This window comes from Eptatretus burgeri, chromosome 15, assembly GCF_056783735.1.
Source record: "Eptatretus burgeri isolate ZD-2024b chromosome 15, Ebu_testis_v1, whole genome shotgun sequence".
NCBI classification, from domain to species: Eukaryota; Metazoa; Chordata; class Myxini; order Myxiniformes; family Myxinidae; genus Eptatretus; species Eptatretus burgeri.
In genome coordinates, this window is record NC_140975.1 from 66,927,773 (window position 1) to 66,946,327 (window position 18,555).

The following is an 18,555-nucleotide window of genomic DNA, read 5'->3' on the forward strand; positions in this document are numbered from 1 at the left end:
ACCCAAGAAAGAAAGAATCGGGCTCGTGAGCCTTTAATGCACTCAGGGCCGGGATGACCGGAATAGGCCCTGATAGACCGGGCAGGTTACCTTGTCACCCTTGTGGTGACTTGATGGGTCTTTATTATCGGCGACCCCTGGTGTCTCCGTTTGGCCCGGTGCGTCGCGAACGCGCCAGTCACTTGATTTTTCTCGATCTCGATTTTTCATTTTTGCTCCAAGGTCAAGGTCACAAGGTCACAAACTTAGAAAATTGCGAATTTTGACATAAAAATCCATCTTCTCCATGGAGTTTATTGAATCTGGCAGAGGTTTTGGGATTTGGTTAGCCCAATGGCACCTGCATACCCCACGGAGCTCAATTTTCATTTTCGTCCCAAGGTCAAGATCACAAGGTAATGAACTTCGAAAATTTCGGTCGCCCCAAGGTCAAGGTCACAAGGTCACGAACTTAAAAAATTGCGAATTTTGACGTAAAAATCCATCTTCTCTGAGGAGTTTGTCGAATCTGGCAGAGGCTTCGGTATTTGGTTAGCCCAATGGCACCTGCATAGCCCTACGGAGCTCGATTTTTCATTTTCGTCCCAAGGTCAAGATCACAATGTCATGAACTTAGAAAATTTCGAATTTTCACATAAAAATCATACGACCGCCCAAACTTTGAGAGCTGGGATGACAATATTTTTTATGCATAATCTTGAGGTCATTCCCCACCTCAAGTCTTGAAACCATTTTGCTCTATCTCGAACACCTTGCCCGTTGCGCCCCCTTCAAGTTTGTTTTTACGCTGATTTCATCAAAGTATGGATAATCCGAGGAGTGTGAAATGCCATATAGCCTATATGACATTATATTTTTCCTGGAATGTTCCAGAGGAAGTTTTCCACCATAGGTCATAATCCTTGACCTTTGACCTTTAAAGTTCACAAAGGTCAAATTTTCAAAGTTGTGGGAATCGAACCGGGTTTTCTACCTTCTTCGACGAACCAACTCCAATAAGCTATAGCACGTATCCTGTTTCCTTATTTTAATGTCCACAACATTGTTTTGTGACCTTTAAAGGTTATGCAAAGGTCAAATTTTTTTAAGTTGTTGAACGAAACCGGGTTTTCGACATTTGCAGCTAATAACCTGTCACTCGTACCACATCATGTTGATCATTTTTATAGCTTGGTCAAACATTATCACATTGTCTCATCCTTGACTTCTGAAACAATCTACATCGTCAAATACCGCTCGTGAACAATCGTTGTCTTCAGACTTGTTAGTATTACTATTTTTTTTTTTTAATCGCTCTCTAGTTCCCAAGCCTTTGTTGCTACATCAAAGTAATATTAAACTCGAATGTATCTGAAAATGCAAAGCCCATCTGCTTTGTATTCAGACTTCTTCGATCGTATGCGAAATGGTACCTTTGATCTTTTGACAAAATTATTAATTTGTTACCTCTATATTCTCATAATAAAGCTTTGTTGCAAATATGGTAAAAAAAAAAAAAGTTATGGCTTACAAAAACTCAAATGATAATTAAAATTTCAGGTCAATTGAATGAAAATTGATGATTTCCTGTAATGGTGACCTTTGACCTTTTGAGCAAATTATTGTTTTGGCTTCTCCATACTCTCATCATAAAGCTTTGTTGAAAATTTGATAACAGAAGCTCAAGTAGTAAAAAAATAAAGTTACAGCACAGACAGACAGACACAGAAGTGAATGCAAAAGCCAATCTTCTGCTGCACGGGGGACGAGCTAATGATCCCTGACTCCATTCCTCAGTGAGTGCAGGGAAGTGTTTTCGGCCCCCACAAAAAAAAGATAAACAAAACAAAATTTTATTTTTTTCACAATGCCAACAGGATAATTACACTGGGCAACACCGGGTACCCCTCGTCCTTAATAAACTAGAAATCCATGAATGAATGCAGCAACACAAAGAAACACCAATTGGATAGAGAAATAAGAGCAGATTATGGGATATGATGCTGTGACATCTCTTCCTCTTTGGATACAAGGAAATACAAGGAAATCAGACACAGGTGGAGGCCATTCAGCCCATCATGTCTGCGTGACATCAATACCACACTAATTTATCAACACAATATCCGAAGAAGAAAATGCAAAATTTATTATTATTTTTTTTTCAGTGTTTTTGTTGGTTGTTGTATGTACAGTATTTATTTATTTATTTGGAATTCGTTTTCTTTTTTTCCTCCTCAGGGGAGGGGGCATGGGCTTTGTTTAAAACACACATCAACCACACAACACCCCTTGAGAAGACCCCCAACATAAACACTCCTTACACATGTACACAATCATCCATCAATGCTCAAGCAACTGAAAATTCCTATCAACATCCCCATACCCCTCTATCTCCATAACTTCCAGGTACCTATGTAATTCTAATTTAAACTTATCTACTTTTTCTGCTGCCACTACCTTACCAGGGAGACCATTCCATAGATTAACTACTCTCTGAGTGAAAGTCCCCTGCCTTACTACCGTCTTAACTCTCCGCTTCTTTACTCTCAGGCCGTAGCCCCTGGTTCTGTCACTGTCTACTCTGTTGAATAATTAATCTTCACTTAATTAATCTCTACCTTTCATTATCTTAAACATCACCATCATATCTCCTCGTAACCACCTCCTTTCTAGTGTATAAAGCCCCGTCTCCTTCAGCCGCTCCTCATAGCTGAGTTTAGCTCGGCCCGGAATCAATCTCGTCGTCCTGCGCTGAACCTTCTCTATGGCATCTATGTCCTTCCTGAGTCGTGGTGACCAGAACTGCACACAATATTCCAGATGTGGCCCTCACTGAATTCCTGTACAATGTTAACACCACCTCTTTTGATTTATAATTGATCCCACTCTGAATTCAACCTAAAACCCTATTTCCTCTACCTATAGCTGCCTGGCACTGTGCTGCCTGATTACTTCCCATATTTATTACCACCCCCAGATCCTTCTCCTGTGTGACATACTCCAAAATTACCCCTTGCATCCTGTAATCTCTATTTTCATTGTTCTTCCCATCCCCAACACCTTACACCTGGTCAGGTTAAATTCCATCTGCCAATCTTTTGCCCAATCTATACAGGTATCAATACTTTCCTGAATCTGATCACTACCCCCTCTGATATCCACCTTACCTCCAAGCTTTGTGTCATCTGTAAATTTGGAAAACTTACTCTTTACCCCACTATCCAAATCATTGATGTAAATAATGAATAGCAATGGTCCGAGTACTGATCCCTGAGGTACCCCACTACTTACATCCTCCCACAAAGACATCCTCCCACTCACAGCCACTCTTTGCTTCCTCTCACTAAGCCAGTTTGCAATCGAATTAGCTACCTAACCAGCCACTCCACAAGCCCTCAGCTTGACCAACAACCTTCGATGTGGTACCTTATCAAATACCTTCTTAAAGTCTAGATATACTATGTCTACTGCCTTTTCATCATCCACCCAATCAGATACTGCTTCATAGAACTCCAAAAGATTTGTTAAACAGGAACTACCTTTGGTAAACCCATGTTGACTACCTTTAATTAGTTTGTATTTGTTTAAATGGTTCCTCATCCGGTCCTTAATTAATGTCTCCAACACCTTCCCCACAACTGAAGCCAAACTAACAGGTCTATAGTTTCCCAATTCTTCTCTGGATCCTTTCTTAACTAATGGTGTTACATTTGCTACTCTCCAATCCTCCGGTACCTGTCCTGACTCCAGGGAACTTTTGAAAATTTCCATTAATTTGACGTGTAGCGCCATATTCCCGTGTGAAAAAATCCCATTAATATCCGTTAATACCTCATATAGATTAGCAGGACAGCTCAAAGGTCCCACATTCACCCTTCAATCGTTGGTTTGATTCCCTGCCAACTACAAACCGCCATCCTCACGTGCCCAGGCACGACGTTGCCCCCGGTGTGTGTGCTGTTCTTGGGGGGGGGGGGAGGGGGGTTAAAAGCTGGTTGTCTCATCTGTTAGCATTTACCTACAGACATTAAAGATCACACGGTACATACGGAAGAGGGCATGCCCTCGTGTGCTCGTACCTTGGCCACATTCTCAATTCCTTCCCTAACCGAGGGACGCTTTGACAGCAGCCTGCAGTAGGGGTCGTGATCTGTCCAGAGTAGATTAGATAAAGGGTATGTTATCGACGTTTATGATCAAGGCAGTTTCTGCCCTGATGGCAATCCCAGTGAGAAGAGGGTGTGGGCACAACAACAACAACAACAAAGTGTCGTGGTTGGGTATAAACACCCAAAAGGGCAGCTGTACAGCAATGGTGATAGTGTCGACCTGCGATGGGGCACAAAGTGATGCAACCTGCGATTGGTGTCCAAGCAATGGGAAACAGTAGTGTGTGTTTGTGTGTACAATACATACATATATGATTATGTGCAGGGGTACATGGAATGCTGTTGAACAGACGATCAATATGATTGATTGCGATGAGGGTACACCTAGTTCTGTACGTCATCATGCCAAGCTCGGAGGTGTGACTGTCAAATGGCCAACGTGAAACCCTCCATGCGATTGCACAACATTACGATCTATACATCAATTAGCCTTCGCTGTACGACTACGTACCCCCTGTGTTATGCGGCCACATGTTATCAATAAAAGAGTTTTGTTGCGCAGGATGCTACCCCGTGGATCCCTTTACACCTGAACCTTTGCCTACTAGACCGGGGTCAGCAGAATAAAACGAACACACCTGGCGACCTGTTTATATCGAACTTGTTTTCACATGTATTATCGTGAAGGTGAACACTCTCGAGGATCAGTGTGAGCATCGTCGTTCACCTGGAGCAAAAAAACCACTACACCTGTTAACATGTGGCCATGGGGGTGAAGGGACTTACGGCACACCCTCAAGAGTGGTTTGGGATGCCGCACCTCCACCTTGGAATCACGGTAAGGGAGAGGGGGGTCACATCGTGGGTGAGGGGTCACATAGATGAACTCAATAAACCATTATCTCATTAGTGCCTGCTCAGGTGAGTGCACTGTAATACCTGTACAGAGGCGCGATCTCTAGCGTCTGTGGGCTCAGCTGTCCGGGAAGCCAAGTGTGCGCCTCGTACACGAACGGCTGGAAGGATCCCGGAGCAGCGGACACCTGCGGCAACCAAGGCGGTGTCGGAGGAGACAGGAAGAGCAACGGCTGCTGCGGACTCCTGCTCAGCACAGGGAGGACCGGACCCGAGCCACCACCCCGCAACACACCATCGGCCTCTCCGCGACCGGCGGAGGGTGAAGTTGAGGTTGAGGTATCGGAAAAGACCCCCAGAGCGTGTGGGGAGTCGGAGTTGCCAGGCAGGAAGGGGACGAGTCGGGGAGCTCTTCGTCCGGCTCCGGGACACGACTCCATGGTAGGGAGTGGCGCGGTCTACAGCGGCTGCAACCCTGAGCTACGTGCTACCGATCGGGTTCCCGACCCACAGCCATAGCCCCGCACGACCCCGGAATCGGTGCACACGGTTGAACAGACTTTCTCCAAACAACACGTCCCCGAGCGGTCTCACTTGCTCGCTCGCTCTGAACTAAGGAGAGTCAGGAGACCTGTTGTCCCGACGTTCGATGACACGGACACATGGTACCGCGGGTGGGGGCGGGGAGGGGGGGTGTGCGGCGGCATCCAAGTCGGGGATCGTCGGTGAAAACAAGACGATGTTCAATCGGGACGCGAATGGAGACGAACCGGGAGCGAAGTGAAGTACTATTGCCGTGAACAATCGGTCGCGTCCCGAAGCGATAAATGGACGGGGAGATCCAGCAGGAGGAACAGTATGCGCGACCACGTGCCCGTCCTGGAGCCGCGCCAGGGGGTCGACTGTCGAGAACATCGTGTTCCGTGAAGTGAAATAACATCGACCTTCAAACCCCCTCGTGACGTCACACACCCCCAGACAAGCTTTCCAGGAAAAGAATTGCGGATTGATCCTTCAAAACACCAAATGGTGTGTGTGTGTGCGTGTGCGTGTGCGTGTGCGTGTGCGTGTGCGTGTGCGTGTGTGCGTGTGTGCGTGTGCGTGTGTGTTGTCCTAATCCTGGATGCAGATGTTCTCTTTAACAAATAAGGAAAAATCCTCACACGGGGTTTCTTCAAAGTGGATAGTTTGTGGCGACCCAGGTGTAAACCCAGGGGTGATGAGAGGGGGCTGGAGCCGATGACAGATCGGGCCTCCCCGTCGGTTAAAATTGCAACTCCACCTGGTCCCGAGCCAGTGTGTCTCGCATCGTTTGGTTATACCTGGGGAGAAAAATGCATAGAAACCTTAACGAGCTGCCAATAAGTTTGGCAAAGGTGGGAATTTTGTTGTAAAATAAACACGAATCATTGCAATATTTACACTCCCTCGAAAGGGCTGCAATGCCAAGTCGCGAATACTTGTGCAACCTGCATGGGCCAAGTTGGTTGCATGCTCCAATAGCTACAGCTACACCATGAAGAGGAAGCTGTAAATAAACTGAGTGTTTGTATGTGCCATAACCAAAGAAAAACTTGGTGAATCGTCCCTTTACTTTGATACACAACAAACGGCAGGCCTGAGGCCTCATTCACAGGCCTGAGGCCTTAGGCCTCATTCATCGTACAAGAACGTGAACCAAGCGCCACGACAGGAACGTTTTTAAGATTGCATCAATCGTTATTATGGGGCTTACATCAAGCAACGCAGGAAGATTTAACACATTTACAACAGCTGACCAGTTTGAAAAGGTAAAGGTAAATTGGACTTCATTTTGCACCTGCGAGCTCCTTCAGCAATGACGTGTGATCTTGCTGGCGTGTACCTTCCTTATGCCTTCAAGTTCCCATAATCCAGGTCGGAGAACGTCAGGAATGCGAGTTTTCAATCTGACAACTTGGGGTTTAACTCTGAGCCAGCGAACGTTTCCTTGTTTTAAACAATGAAACATCTCTTTGAAGGTTTTATCACGTCTTGCCACCATTGTGGTTCTGGGGGTCGTGGAGGGGTATGGGAGTGAGTTCTGATTTTACCGTTCAAAGAGCTGACTGACAGGACACACTCGGGCCTAGACCCAGAGGTACAGGAGGGCTTCTGATGGGCACCGTGGAGCCCGCACCCGCAGAGGGGTCTCCCACATCAGCTTGCAAGACTTTCAAAACATCTTGAAAGTCCAGTTGTGCAACATAGATGTTTCCATTATCACTATAAACGAGCAGTCCAACCTGCTGCCAATCGCTTGACTGATGGGTTTAATCAAAAGACGTATCATGTTGCATGTCACAGACATATTGTTGCGGGCCGGGGGGGGGGGGATAGGGTGAGAAGACCACGAGGTGGGAGAAGCTATGTCGACTCCCACCAGACTCCCCGAAATTGTAGGCCGTCGCACACGGATAATTCCGTGACGCGGCGGGTCACTTAACTGACTGTGGATGCCAATAAGTCAATCGCGTGACCTACGGTCCTCCCGACTATGGGTTAATCGGGTTACCTAATTAATCACGTGATTTAATTACCGGGGAACACGCCCTGGTACGCCTTGTCTGAACCGGATCACTCTACCGGATCGGATGCAGCCAAGCGACACTGCCAAGGACGTACCAGCAAAAAGGAACGGATCATTGGGAATAAAGTCCCGGCTAAAGTAGGATTCGGACCATGCTGGATCAATAGAAGAAAAGACAAAACCGAGCAGGGAACATTCCTAATAATAATAATTATTTATTTACAAGCAGGCGAGGAAAGATATGTAGCACAGTGAAGATTTATTGGGGTGTGGTGTGCAGGGATAGAAAGAAGCGTGTGGTGCAACAATAAACAGGCTACTTACAAAAGGGGACACAGAGCAGACTTATCGCGGAAATAATTTGGGTGTGGTGGAAGCAGGGGCAGAGAGAGGACAGTCGGGACGGGGGGGGGGGGGTTGAGGACTTGGGATTACGTGTGTGTGTGTGTGTGTGTGTGTGTGTGTGTGGTGTGGTGGGGGCCACAACCTGAAGCCACATTTTACATTGCAGAATTTCCATGGGTCTCAGATAGTCCCATTGGGTCTTCTAGGTATTTTGAGTCCTCTAGGTATTTTGGGTCTTCGGGTCTTTTGGGTCCTCAGTCATTTGATTCCTCGAGGTCTTTTGCGTTGTCTAGGTCATTGGCATCCTCGGTCTTTTTGGGTGTTTTGGTTTCTCGGGGTACTTTAGGTTAAGCATTTCAGGTTACAATTGTGGGTGATGTCAGGTCAGCTGTCCAACCAATTGAAGATCAGATATACATACATACTGTTGCGAATTCGCGCCCGCCGGCGTGCGAGCGGCCACGTAACTCGAGTCGCGGCACGTCGCCCACCGGACGGACAATTCTGTCATGACCCTCTCGGACTAACGCCGGGAGCTAGTCACGGGTGGGCCTTTCGGCCTCACCACGATCGTGCCAATCGGCCCCCCGCGTGGGATAGGGTTGTTCGCCAAATTCGACCTACCTAAGTACCCACGCGGAGGGTAGACCGGGCGATCGCACCTCGCCGCAGGTCGACTCCGGACACGGGCCACTTAAGCGACCCGTTCCGTACTATCGGGATAACCGAGCGGTGTTATCGTCGGACTCGACGGTTCCGATTAATTATCGGGCGTATTAAGCCCACTACCAACCTTTACGTGAAGCAAGATGGAGATTCAATTAAAGAAAAGACGAAGCGAAACGGGAAAACAGTTCAAAATAATGCACATTTATTCCGCGGCACATGGAGAGCACACATATACAATTACAACAATTATGCACCTAAAGCAATTGCAACAAAAGAAACACAACAATGCAGAGATACTACCGACTACGCGAGCACACGGCAACACTTACACAGTTTTATTTTACAAACGGCGCCAACAACACATTTACTCAAAAGCAAAAGAAAAGGGCCACCCTCAAAGACAAGGGGGCAGACGGGGCCTGTGGGCCAATATTTGCGCGGGACCTGAAAGAGCGGTCAGGTCCGCGAGACCGGGTGGATCCTACCCGTGTTTTTATGATGAGCCGCCAATGTGGTGGCGTGGTGGCGCCCCGACTCCGCGCTCCTTCGCGGGTTTCGTTGACACTGCTTAGAGTGGGGTGGGAACGGGGCCCCCCTTTTCGCACTATCTCAGTGCAGGGGGAAAAAGGGGGGTAATTGTTGATGTTCTGGGGAAAGAGGATAGCTGGCTTGCTTGGGTCCCGCGACGAGCGATTCCACTGCGAGCTCGTCGCCGACCGCCGTCTTCCTTGCCTCAGACCCAAGCTATTCGGTCTCCTCCCCAATTCTCCTCAGCCGACTGCAGCAAACCACCTGTACGCCCTCGCCTCCCAACTCACTCCGCGCTCCAACCCGACTCGACCGCGCTCTAAGCTCCAGGCTTCCCCTCTCTGCAGCTCCCCGACAGACTCCGAACCCCGACAGACTGCTTGCTCCACTCGGCTCTCCGACCTCTCAAGACTGACTTCTGAAAATGACTGCCGCTGCCACACTCTGCTCTCCAAAACTGACTCTTCCGAGCCTGACTCGACCCTGCGCTCGGCACTTTATAGGCCGGCAGGAGAACCCATATGCAAATTTCTGGATCAGAACGAGCTCGGGGGTGGAGCCACGCTCGCCCATTGGACGGAGGAAAAGGGGCGTGAGTCTCCCCTGATACTAGAATTTGCATATCGCGATTCAACACCGACGCGCCTGGAGGCGGGGCCAAACCGCCCCGCGCTTGCTGATTGGACGGATCAGAAGTGGACGTGTATCATTCCTGATCCGAATTCTCCTCGGAAAGGCCGCACTTTGCACTCACGGTTCGGCGCGCGTCTTGCACGAGTCCAGGACAACCCGACGCCCGGCCATGGTGCCGTTTGGAATGGCGGTGATGCGATGTTTGTGGGAGCGAGTTGTGAAGGTAAAGGTCGTGGCTGTCGGCGTTGTTGCTGTTGTGAAGCGGCGTTGCGGTTGGTTGTTGTTGTGTGATGGCGGTTGAGACGTGGTTGGTTCAAAATAAAGATTGAACAGAAAAACGACTGTCTCAAAGGGTCGCAGCCCAAATGAATCACATTTATTCCCTCTAAACAACTGGTTTGGGCTAACTACACATGTACTTACAGAGATATCTCACCTACGGGACCTAAATGGTGGTTTGCGAATTTCCTCAACAATACATTCATTTGCTCCATTATATATATATATATATATATATATATATATATATATATATATATATATATATATATACATATATACATATATACATACATATATATATATATATATATATATATATATATATATATATATATATATATATATATATATATATATACATATATATATATATATATATATATACATACATATATATACACATACACACACACATATACATATATATACACATACACACACACATATACATATATATACACATACACACACACATATACATATATACACACATACACACACACACATATACATATATATACACATACACACACACATATACATATATATACACATACACACACACATATACATATATATACACATACACACACACACATACATATATATACACATACACACACACACATACATATATATATACACATACACACACACACATACATATATATACACATACACACACACACACATATATATATATATATATATATATATATATATATATATATATATATATATATATATACACATACACACACACATATACATATATATACACATACACACACATACATATATATACACACACACACACACATATATATATATATATACACATACACACACACATATACATATATATACACATATACATATATATACACATACACACACATATATATATATATATATATATATATATATATATATATATATATATATATATATATATATATATATACATACATGTACATACATATATATTGTTGCAGATCCAGGGTGGCAGGATTCTCACCCGATCCTTGGTGTCACCCTCACCACCACCACCATCTCCAGGGTTTATAATGCCGGCCCGCTCGGCACAGGCCTCGGGTCACACGTCTTCAATCACGATACCAATGTAATCCTTATACCCTACCAGTTGGGGAAATAGAACCCCGGTTACAGACGGGTTGTGTCAGATGCCCCGCATTTTCTGCCAGTCTGTAACCATTTTGGTTTTATATGCCAATCGAACGGATCGTTCCTCGACGCGACACGAATTAACTCAAAGCAGAAACTTCATCCGACTCAACCACATTTATTGGGGAACATTGAGGAACACGACACAAGCAAAACATTCATGACAATGCTTTTATTAACAATCTTTAACCCGTTCTTAACTAGGGAACTACGGACTACAGGTTTTGAGGGGGTCCCTACCAAGATATGCCTTATACAACACATGCAGACAAAGACAGACAGACAGACAGTATGCATGCATGCATGCAAGACACACAGACAGACAGACAGTATGCATGCATGCATGCAAGACAAGGTACTTGGTGATGTTTCATGGACGAGAGGACAGTGTCAAAAGCATGAATGTCGCTTGCAACAGGCGGATGTCCACAGATTCGAGCCCCAGCTCAAATGCGCCACCTGGCAAGATGGTGGCGCCGCACTCTTTCCTTTCCACACCGCACGCGGTCTCCGCACGCTCTGACCCCGCGTAAGGTCGACGATGAGCCTCAGCTGATTTCTCTCAAGGTCCAGCATACAAATCCAGGCCTGGCCTGTTCACCAGACAAGGCCCAAATCGAGGCACCGGGCAAGCGGATCGGCAAACGTGTCGAGCCGTTGGTGTGAGCAGGGACCGTCAGAGGCTCCGTCGTCTCCTCTCCTGCCTTCCCGTCTCAAAGCCTGACTTCCCAACTCCGTCCTCTAAGTTTATCTCTCTGTCGAATCACCTTTTCTTTCCTTTTCCACGCTCGCCTCTCAAAGCCGGCTGCCGTCTCCCTCACGGCAGAATCACCTCCTCATAAGAGTCGATCGCCGATTCGACGTGCAGGCCGCCTCTCCCACTGCCCCAAAAAGGCAGACTCAACGTTCAGGCAGTCTCTCTTACTGCCAAAAATGCAGACTCGACGTACAGGCAGTCTCTCCCAGCAGATCCAACACTGTGCCTCCTTCGTTTGCTCGCTTCGAAAACACGAGCGCCCCTCGAGAGCGACTGTTTCCACACACAACCTTTTTACGAAGCCTTCGTTTCTCTCGCGTTCACTCCTTCGACACACGAGCACCCTCTCTCCGCGAAGCCGACAAACTCCTCCCCTTAGCTTCACTTCCTCTTTTTGGCCACACCCTCTCAGCCGACTGGGCGGGACCTATCGTCCGAGAGGGGACGAAGAAGAGGGAGCCCTTGGCACACCACCACTGTACCAACAATAACAACATGCATCCTACACCTCCCGACACACATGCAACGTCCATTTTACCACACAACCTTGCTAAACATGCATTTAATGGGGGATCCGAGCTAATCCTATATTTAGTATTCCAATAAGGGCCATTTCCGTAACAATATATATATATATATGTATATATATATATATATATATATATATATATGTATATATATATATATGTATATATATATATATACATACATACATATACATTTCTACACACACACAGATCGAGTAAACCTGTCTTCACTGGTCTGTTCTGTGGTAGGCACGTGATAGCACTGGACCAATCATGTTCGGTGATGTATCTCGTGCTGCACAGCTAATATTCGGCGGCCTCGGCTTCACTTTTTAACCCCCCTAATTTTGCTCATTCGCTCGTGATCGCGATCCAGTCATGTATACCAAGTATAATATAGTTGAGTTCCGTGGACCATTGATGCTTCGTCTCAGAGGAGATATCAAACACTTAGCTCCATAGTATAGATGTCTGGTAGAGTTGCTGCTGTTTCATCCTTTGCCATCTGTACTGTCACATCCTCTTCCATATCACTGCTCGTTGAGGATGCCCTCTCGTGTCTCATCATTATCCAAAGAAAATTTTCATTTCCAAAACAGAGAAAATTGCGTACCTGCTTTGTCGATGAGAATTCATTACCTCCACCACCAAAGGTGGATGGAAGTTGTTTTCAGCCCTGTCTGTCGGTCGGTGAGTATGGTATCTCATAAAGTTATGGACGGATTCGGATGAAAATAGGTGGACAGGTTGGGTATGTGACAAAGACAAATTGATTAGATTTTGGTGAAGATCATGATCCAGATACGAGAATTTTTAAAGTGATTCTTCACCATTGAGTGAAAGGGACAAAAACGATATGTACAACATACAACACAACAACAAGCATTTTATGGCCATTTTCCCTGCTAAAGCAGGGGTTAGCCTGATATTGTTACGAATCTGGAAGCTTACTGCACTCAACATTCAGGTCCTTCTAGATCAGTTATATCGGTAAGTGTGTGTTTACAGTTAGGGCCCCCTACCTGTGTCTAACAGGAATTACATGTGTGTGCTGCGGAGTTTCGTTTACAACAAACCTCCTTCACTTCACTTCACACACCGACGCCATTGCCCACGTGCGTTCGGCCACGTACATGGGCGGAGATTTCCATCACCTCAGACCGGGACTCCGCCCAGGAAGGCAGGGGCGTGCCCCTTGTCCAATCACGCCACAGAGAGTGACATTCCCACGGCACGACGTCCAATGTGGGTTGAGATGGCCACAGAGAGCGACTTTCCCACGGCACGACGGCCAATGGGGGTTGAGATGGCCACAGAGAGCGACTTTCCCAGGACGCCCTGTCCAATGAGGATGGAGAGCGCCTCAAAAGGCGATTTGCTCACCCCGGAGGAAAAAGGAATACAAGGAACGCCAGGCTGGGTGAAAAAGGGTCGTGGGCGTGGTCGTGGTGGTCATAATCATCGTGTTGCGGGTTCGAGTCCCACCGAGCTAGATCATCGTCGCCTCTGATCTTCTCCTTGGCCTTGGTCGATTGGTGCGTGGCCGGTTGGAGAGCGCGGTACCTGGTGCTTGGAGCGGAATCGTGTTGCGGGTTCAAGTCCTGCCAAGCCGGATCGTCGAAGACCACACAAGGTGGACGGGTCCAGGCTCTGGTCTCTAGCTCACTTGTCCTCGAGCTGGAGGCCTTCAATAAAGACCCGACAGGTCCGTGTGTGTGTGTGTGTGTGTGTGTGTGTGTGTGTGTGTGTGTGTGTGTGTGTGTGTGTGTGTGTGTGTGTCTGTGTGTGGGCCCCATCTTTAAGTAGCAACTGTACAAGTGCTTTTGCTTGTACATTGACTGCATTTCTTCTAGTCGGATAACTCTGCTCTTCTGTGTTCCCCTCCCTGCCTATTGTAAATAAATATCCCTTTTGTTGAATGCATCAGCTCGTTTCTGTATTTCTTTCATTGGCTTAGCACGGTGCGTGTTGGGAAATTGGGAAACGGTAAATTGTGCATTTGGTCTGGCGCGGCTCTGGTAATTCCACTCGGTTACGCCGGATCAGAGCCGTTACCCGCGACTCAGATCGGACAGAGTCAGCCGAGGGTGTGAATTCCCTGGTAGCTTTGCCACGTGGATACTTAGGTATATTGAAGTTGGCAATTCACCCTATTCCACGCGGCCGAATTATTGGCGATTCACGGTCCTGTAAGGGACCCGTGCCTTTCGGAGTTCTCCGAGGAGCACGATCTAAATTCCGGGTGTTCGGTGGAGCCAACTCTACTGCTCCACCTAGCGTTCGTGTTCGCCACCGAGACCCGGCACCACAACAATATGTACAGCATACTATTTCAAAATGTTTTGGCTGGGTTCAAACAAAAATTGGTGGACAGGTTGGTTGTGTGACAAGGACAAAGTGATTCCATTTTGGTAAGGATCTGGATCAGGATATGAGAACTTTTAAATTTTTAAGTGAGTCTTCACCATTGAGAGATAGGGCCCAAAAACAATATAGCATGATATTTCAAAAGGAAGCCATGAAACTTGATGGATGAGTTCGGTAGATGACAAGAACAAGCTGATTATATTTTGGTTAGTCTTTTCTTTTTTTTCTTTTTGACAATACCAGCCCATCCTCCATCCATTGGGACCATACTCTGTGCAGAGCGTTGGTGCTACCTTAGCAGTCTCCTTGGCTTTTGAGAACAATCCTGGACGGGTCGCCACTCCGACACAGGACACCAGCAAGCTGGCACTCATTTTTGCCGACCTCAGAAGGATGACAGACAGAGTCAACCCCACGTGGTATTAATTCAACAGCTGAGTGGGATTTGAACTCAGGATTCTGGGATCCCAAGCCCACCACCCAAACCATAAGGCAACACCAGGCATATCAGTCCATCCTTTGAGAATAAAATCAATCCACGGACACATTTTGGGCTCCCAGGCAATCATCACTCAGACTCTCTGGAAAATCCTCTATTTCTCTTTGCCGACAACTCCACCCTCTGCTGTACCATCTGTCATTCCTCAGACCGGCAAGCAGCAGCTTCTTCGCTCACTGCAGATCTGGATAAAATCACAAACTGGTCCAACACGTAGAACATGTCTTTCAATCCAGACAAATCTCACACTCTCACTATGTCTCTTCGAAAGGACCGTTTACAAAACCCCCCCATCCACTTTCTCAACAATCCTCTGGAAGAAGTCTTTTCTTTCAAGCTTCTGGGTCTCACTATCTGCCATGACCTTTCCTGGGAAAGTCACATTTCCAACTTCGCCTCAAAACCCAGGTCGAAAAACCAGTTAAAACCAGTACACATTTTCAACTGGTCTCTATTGGTTCTAATTGGTCTTTAACTGGTCTCTATTGGTTTCAACTGGTACCAGTTAAATTCAGTCAGAATTCCAATTTCCCAGTTGAAAAAACCAGTAGTTCATATTTGTACCAGTTATAGTCTTACTGGTTCCAGTTGATACCAGTTGCAATGTACTGGTCCCAGTTGATACCAGTTGCAATGTACTGGTCCCAGTTGATACCAGTTGCAATGTACTGGTCCCAGTTGATACCAGTTGCAATGTACTGGTCCCAGTTGATACCAGTTGCAATGTACTGGTCCCAGTTGATACCAGTTGCAATGTACTGGTCCCAGTTGATACCAGTTGCAATGTACTGGTCCCAGTTGATACCAGTTGCAATGTACTGGTCCCAGTTGATACCAGTTAGTTAAATACAATTGTATTTCAACTGGTAATATATCACTCTATTCCAATTTCCATATTAAAACCAGTAAGAAACCAACTGGCTTTACTGGTACCAGTTGGCTACTGGTTTTCAACTGGTACCAGTTGACCAGTAAGCTACTGGTCTTTACTGGTTTTTTGACCTGGGAAGCCAGTCGCCGACTGGGAATCCTCCGTCGTGCAAAGTCCTTCCTCGGCCCTCTTGAGCTCCTGACCACTTACAAAGCTTTTGTCCGTAGCCTGATGGAGTACTGCTCTCCCCTCTGGGCTGGTGCTCCTGCCTCCCACCTTTCTCGGCTTCACGCTGTTGAAACCAGGGCATTTAAGATCATCGGCATCTCCCGCAATGAAGCTGAGTCTTTGGGCCTCTCACTCAATCACCGCAGGTTGGTCGGTGGTCTTTCTGTCTTCTACCGACTCCTCTCCAGCCTTGCCCGCCCTGCTCTCTCTGCGATTTGTCCCCACCACATTTCCACAGGGCGCTCAAGGTCCGCCAACAACCCCCTTCTGGTAAAACTACCAAAATCACGAATCACTGCTCATCTTCACTCTTTCATTCTTCTTTTTTCCCGCCTTTGGAATAAACTTCCTCCCTCTATTCTTTCCCATTCTTCCCTCCAGGCTTTCAAAACAGCTATTCACCACCACCTCTTATCTTCCCCCATCCAAATCCTCGATCTTTTCTACCCCCGATAATCCATCCAAGCCCACTTCCTTCAATTCTCCTGCTTTCCTTCCTGAAAGTCCCTGTAATGTCCATCTTCTCTTCGCCATGTTCCCCGTCCCATCTCCATCCCTCTCCCTTCCACAGTTCACCTAATATGTCTGTTCCCCACTGTTTTGTCCCTTCCACTCCCGCCCCTCTTGTCTCATGCCTCCTTGCTGTGAGTTGTGTGTTAGCTCTCATACGAGCCTCGACCAAGGTATACAAAAAAAAAAAAAAATCACTTTTGAAAGATGCCTGTTATCGAGAAAAGGTTTCAAAAGAAAATTACAACAAAGCTAAATGTGTACTTTGGCTCGAAGACAAAAGCTTGACAAACGAATACACGTGCACTTTGGCTCCAAGACAAAAACTTAGAGTCCTACTAAAACACTTACATCCTCAGCCATAGGGCAGAAATGCATGGTCTTATAAAAAAAAACAAAAAATTTAAAAAAAATCATGTTTGGGGCCCACTTGTGCTCTGTTGAGACATGCCAGATATGTATATTGAACCCCCTACGTTGATAACGTACTGAGGAACAGAGTCCCATAACAGCAAATCATGCAGAATTGTTTTTGTTTTTTTTTCTGTTATGGGATTCGGTCTGTGCCTCGCTGCCTCGCCAAGTTAGGGAGTTCATTTTTTTATCGATTCCAAATAAGTTTGGTCACAAGTATATTATTTTGTGGTATGCCGTTTTGATGAGCCCAAATAAGGGTGAAACCGTTGGCGGCTCTGCTTTCATTTACTAGTGACCATTTAATCTCAGTCTTTAAAGACTTGAGTAACCCTGCAGAAGCCACCCTAGTTTGGAGTGATGGTGGTGGTTTGCATACGCAAAGGATGTCGGCAACATGTATTCAGGGTCAGAAGAGAAGTATATATATATATATATATATATATATATATATATATATATTGCACGTGGTGCATGCTTGGAAGCCTGAGTGGTGTGCATTTCTGTCTACGCTGTCACAGATGATTCGCCAGCAAGTGGTGAAACCGGTACAATGGCCGAGGAGGGTGCTACTTGTGAATGTCTGCAGCAGTAGAGGAACCTGGGTAAGGTTTGAAACAGCAAAAGGCTTACCTTATATAGCTTTTATTGGTTGCTTTATGTAGCTTTCTTTGGTTGGAAGAGCATGGGAGTTAATTTATTGAAATCCTAGTCATGTGGGTTAATTGATTATGTGAGAACCAATTGGTTATTCCCTGCAATTACAAGTGAGGGACTTGATTGGGTCTCATTGCACACACACGTGTGTATATATATATATATATATATATATATATATATATATATATATATATATATATATATATATATATATATATATATATATATATATATATATATATATATATATATATATATATATATATATATATATACGTATATACATATATATATATATACGTATATACATATACGTATATACATATATACGTATATACATATATATATGTATATACATATACATATATATGTATATACATATACATATACATGTACATGCTTTTTTTAAAGCAAAAAGTCAAACATTATAACAAGGTTAAGACCAAAGTACAAAATCAAAGTTTGACAAACTAGTACACATGCCCCGTGGGCTGAGGGCCGAGGATCATCATTGTACAAAAAAAGAAAAACATCCTTACCCACAGGGCCAAAATGCACAGTTATACCATAAACACCTTCATTTTGGAAA

General features: G+C 45.7%; 1 protein-coding gene and 1 long non-coding RNA gene across 8 annotated transcripts in view; one reads left to right on the plus strand and one right to left on the minus strand.

Annotated features, from left to right (window-relative positions):
- Positions 1-6,846, minus strand: part of LOC147012389 (estrogen receptor beta-like) — a 163,682-nt gene extending 156,836 nt beyond the window's left edge. The window contains exons 1-2 of one of the 6 annotated variants that reach the window (XM_085856502.1): positions 6,763-6,846; positions 6,107-6,265 (exon numbers count right to left, since the gene is read on the minus strand). Coding sequence is in view for 5 of the 6 variants with exons in the window: in XM_085856501.1 (XP_085712627.1) it covers positions 5,028-5,383 (356 nt within the window). In the remaining variant the exon portion in view is untranslated. Of the gene's footprint in view, positions 1-4,058; positions 4,119-5,027; positions 5,873-6,106; positions 6,266-6,762 lie in introns of those variants that run through there. The other 5 variants (XM_085856501.1, XM_085856497.1, XM_085856498.1 and 2 more) reach the window with 5 other exon arrangements.
- Positions 5,745-18,555, plus strand: part of LOC147012390 (uncharacterized) — a 45,813-nt gene continuing 33,002 nt past the window's right edge. For both annotated transcript variants that reach the window (XR_015051594.1, XR_015051595.1), the window contains exons 1-2: positions 5,745-5,972; positions 17,828-17,911. This is a non-coding gene — a long non-coding RNA (uncharacterized LOC147012390). The remainder of the gene's footprint in view (positions 5,973-17,827; positions 17,912-18,555) is intronic.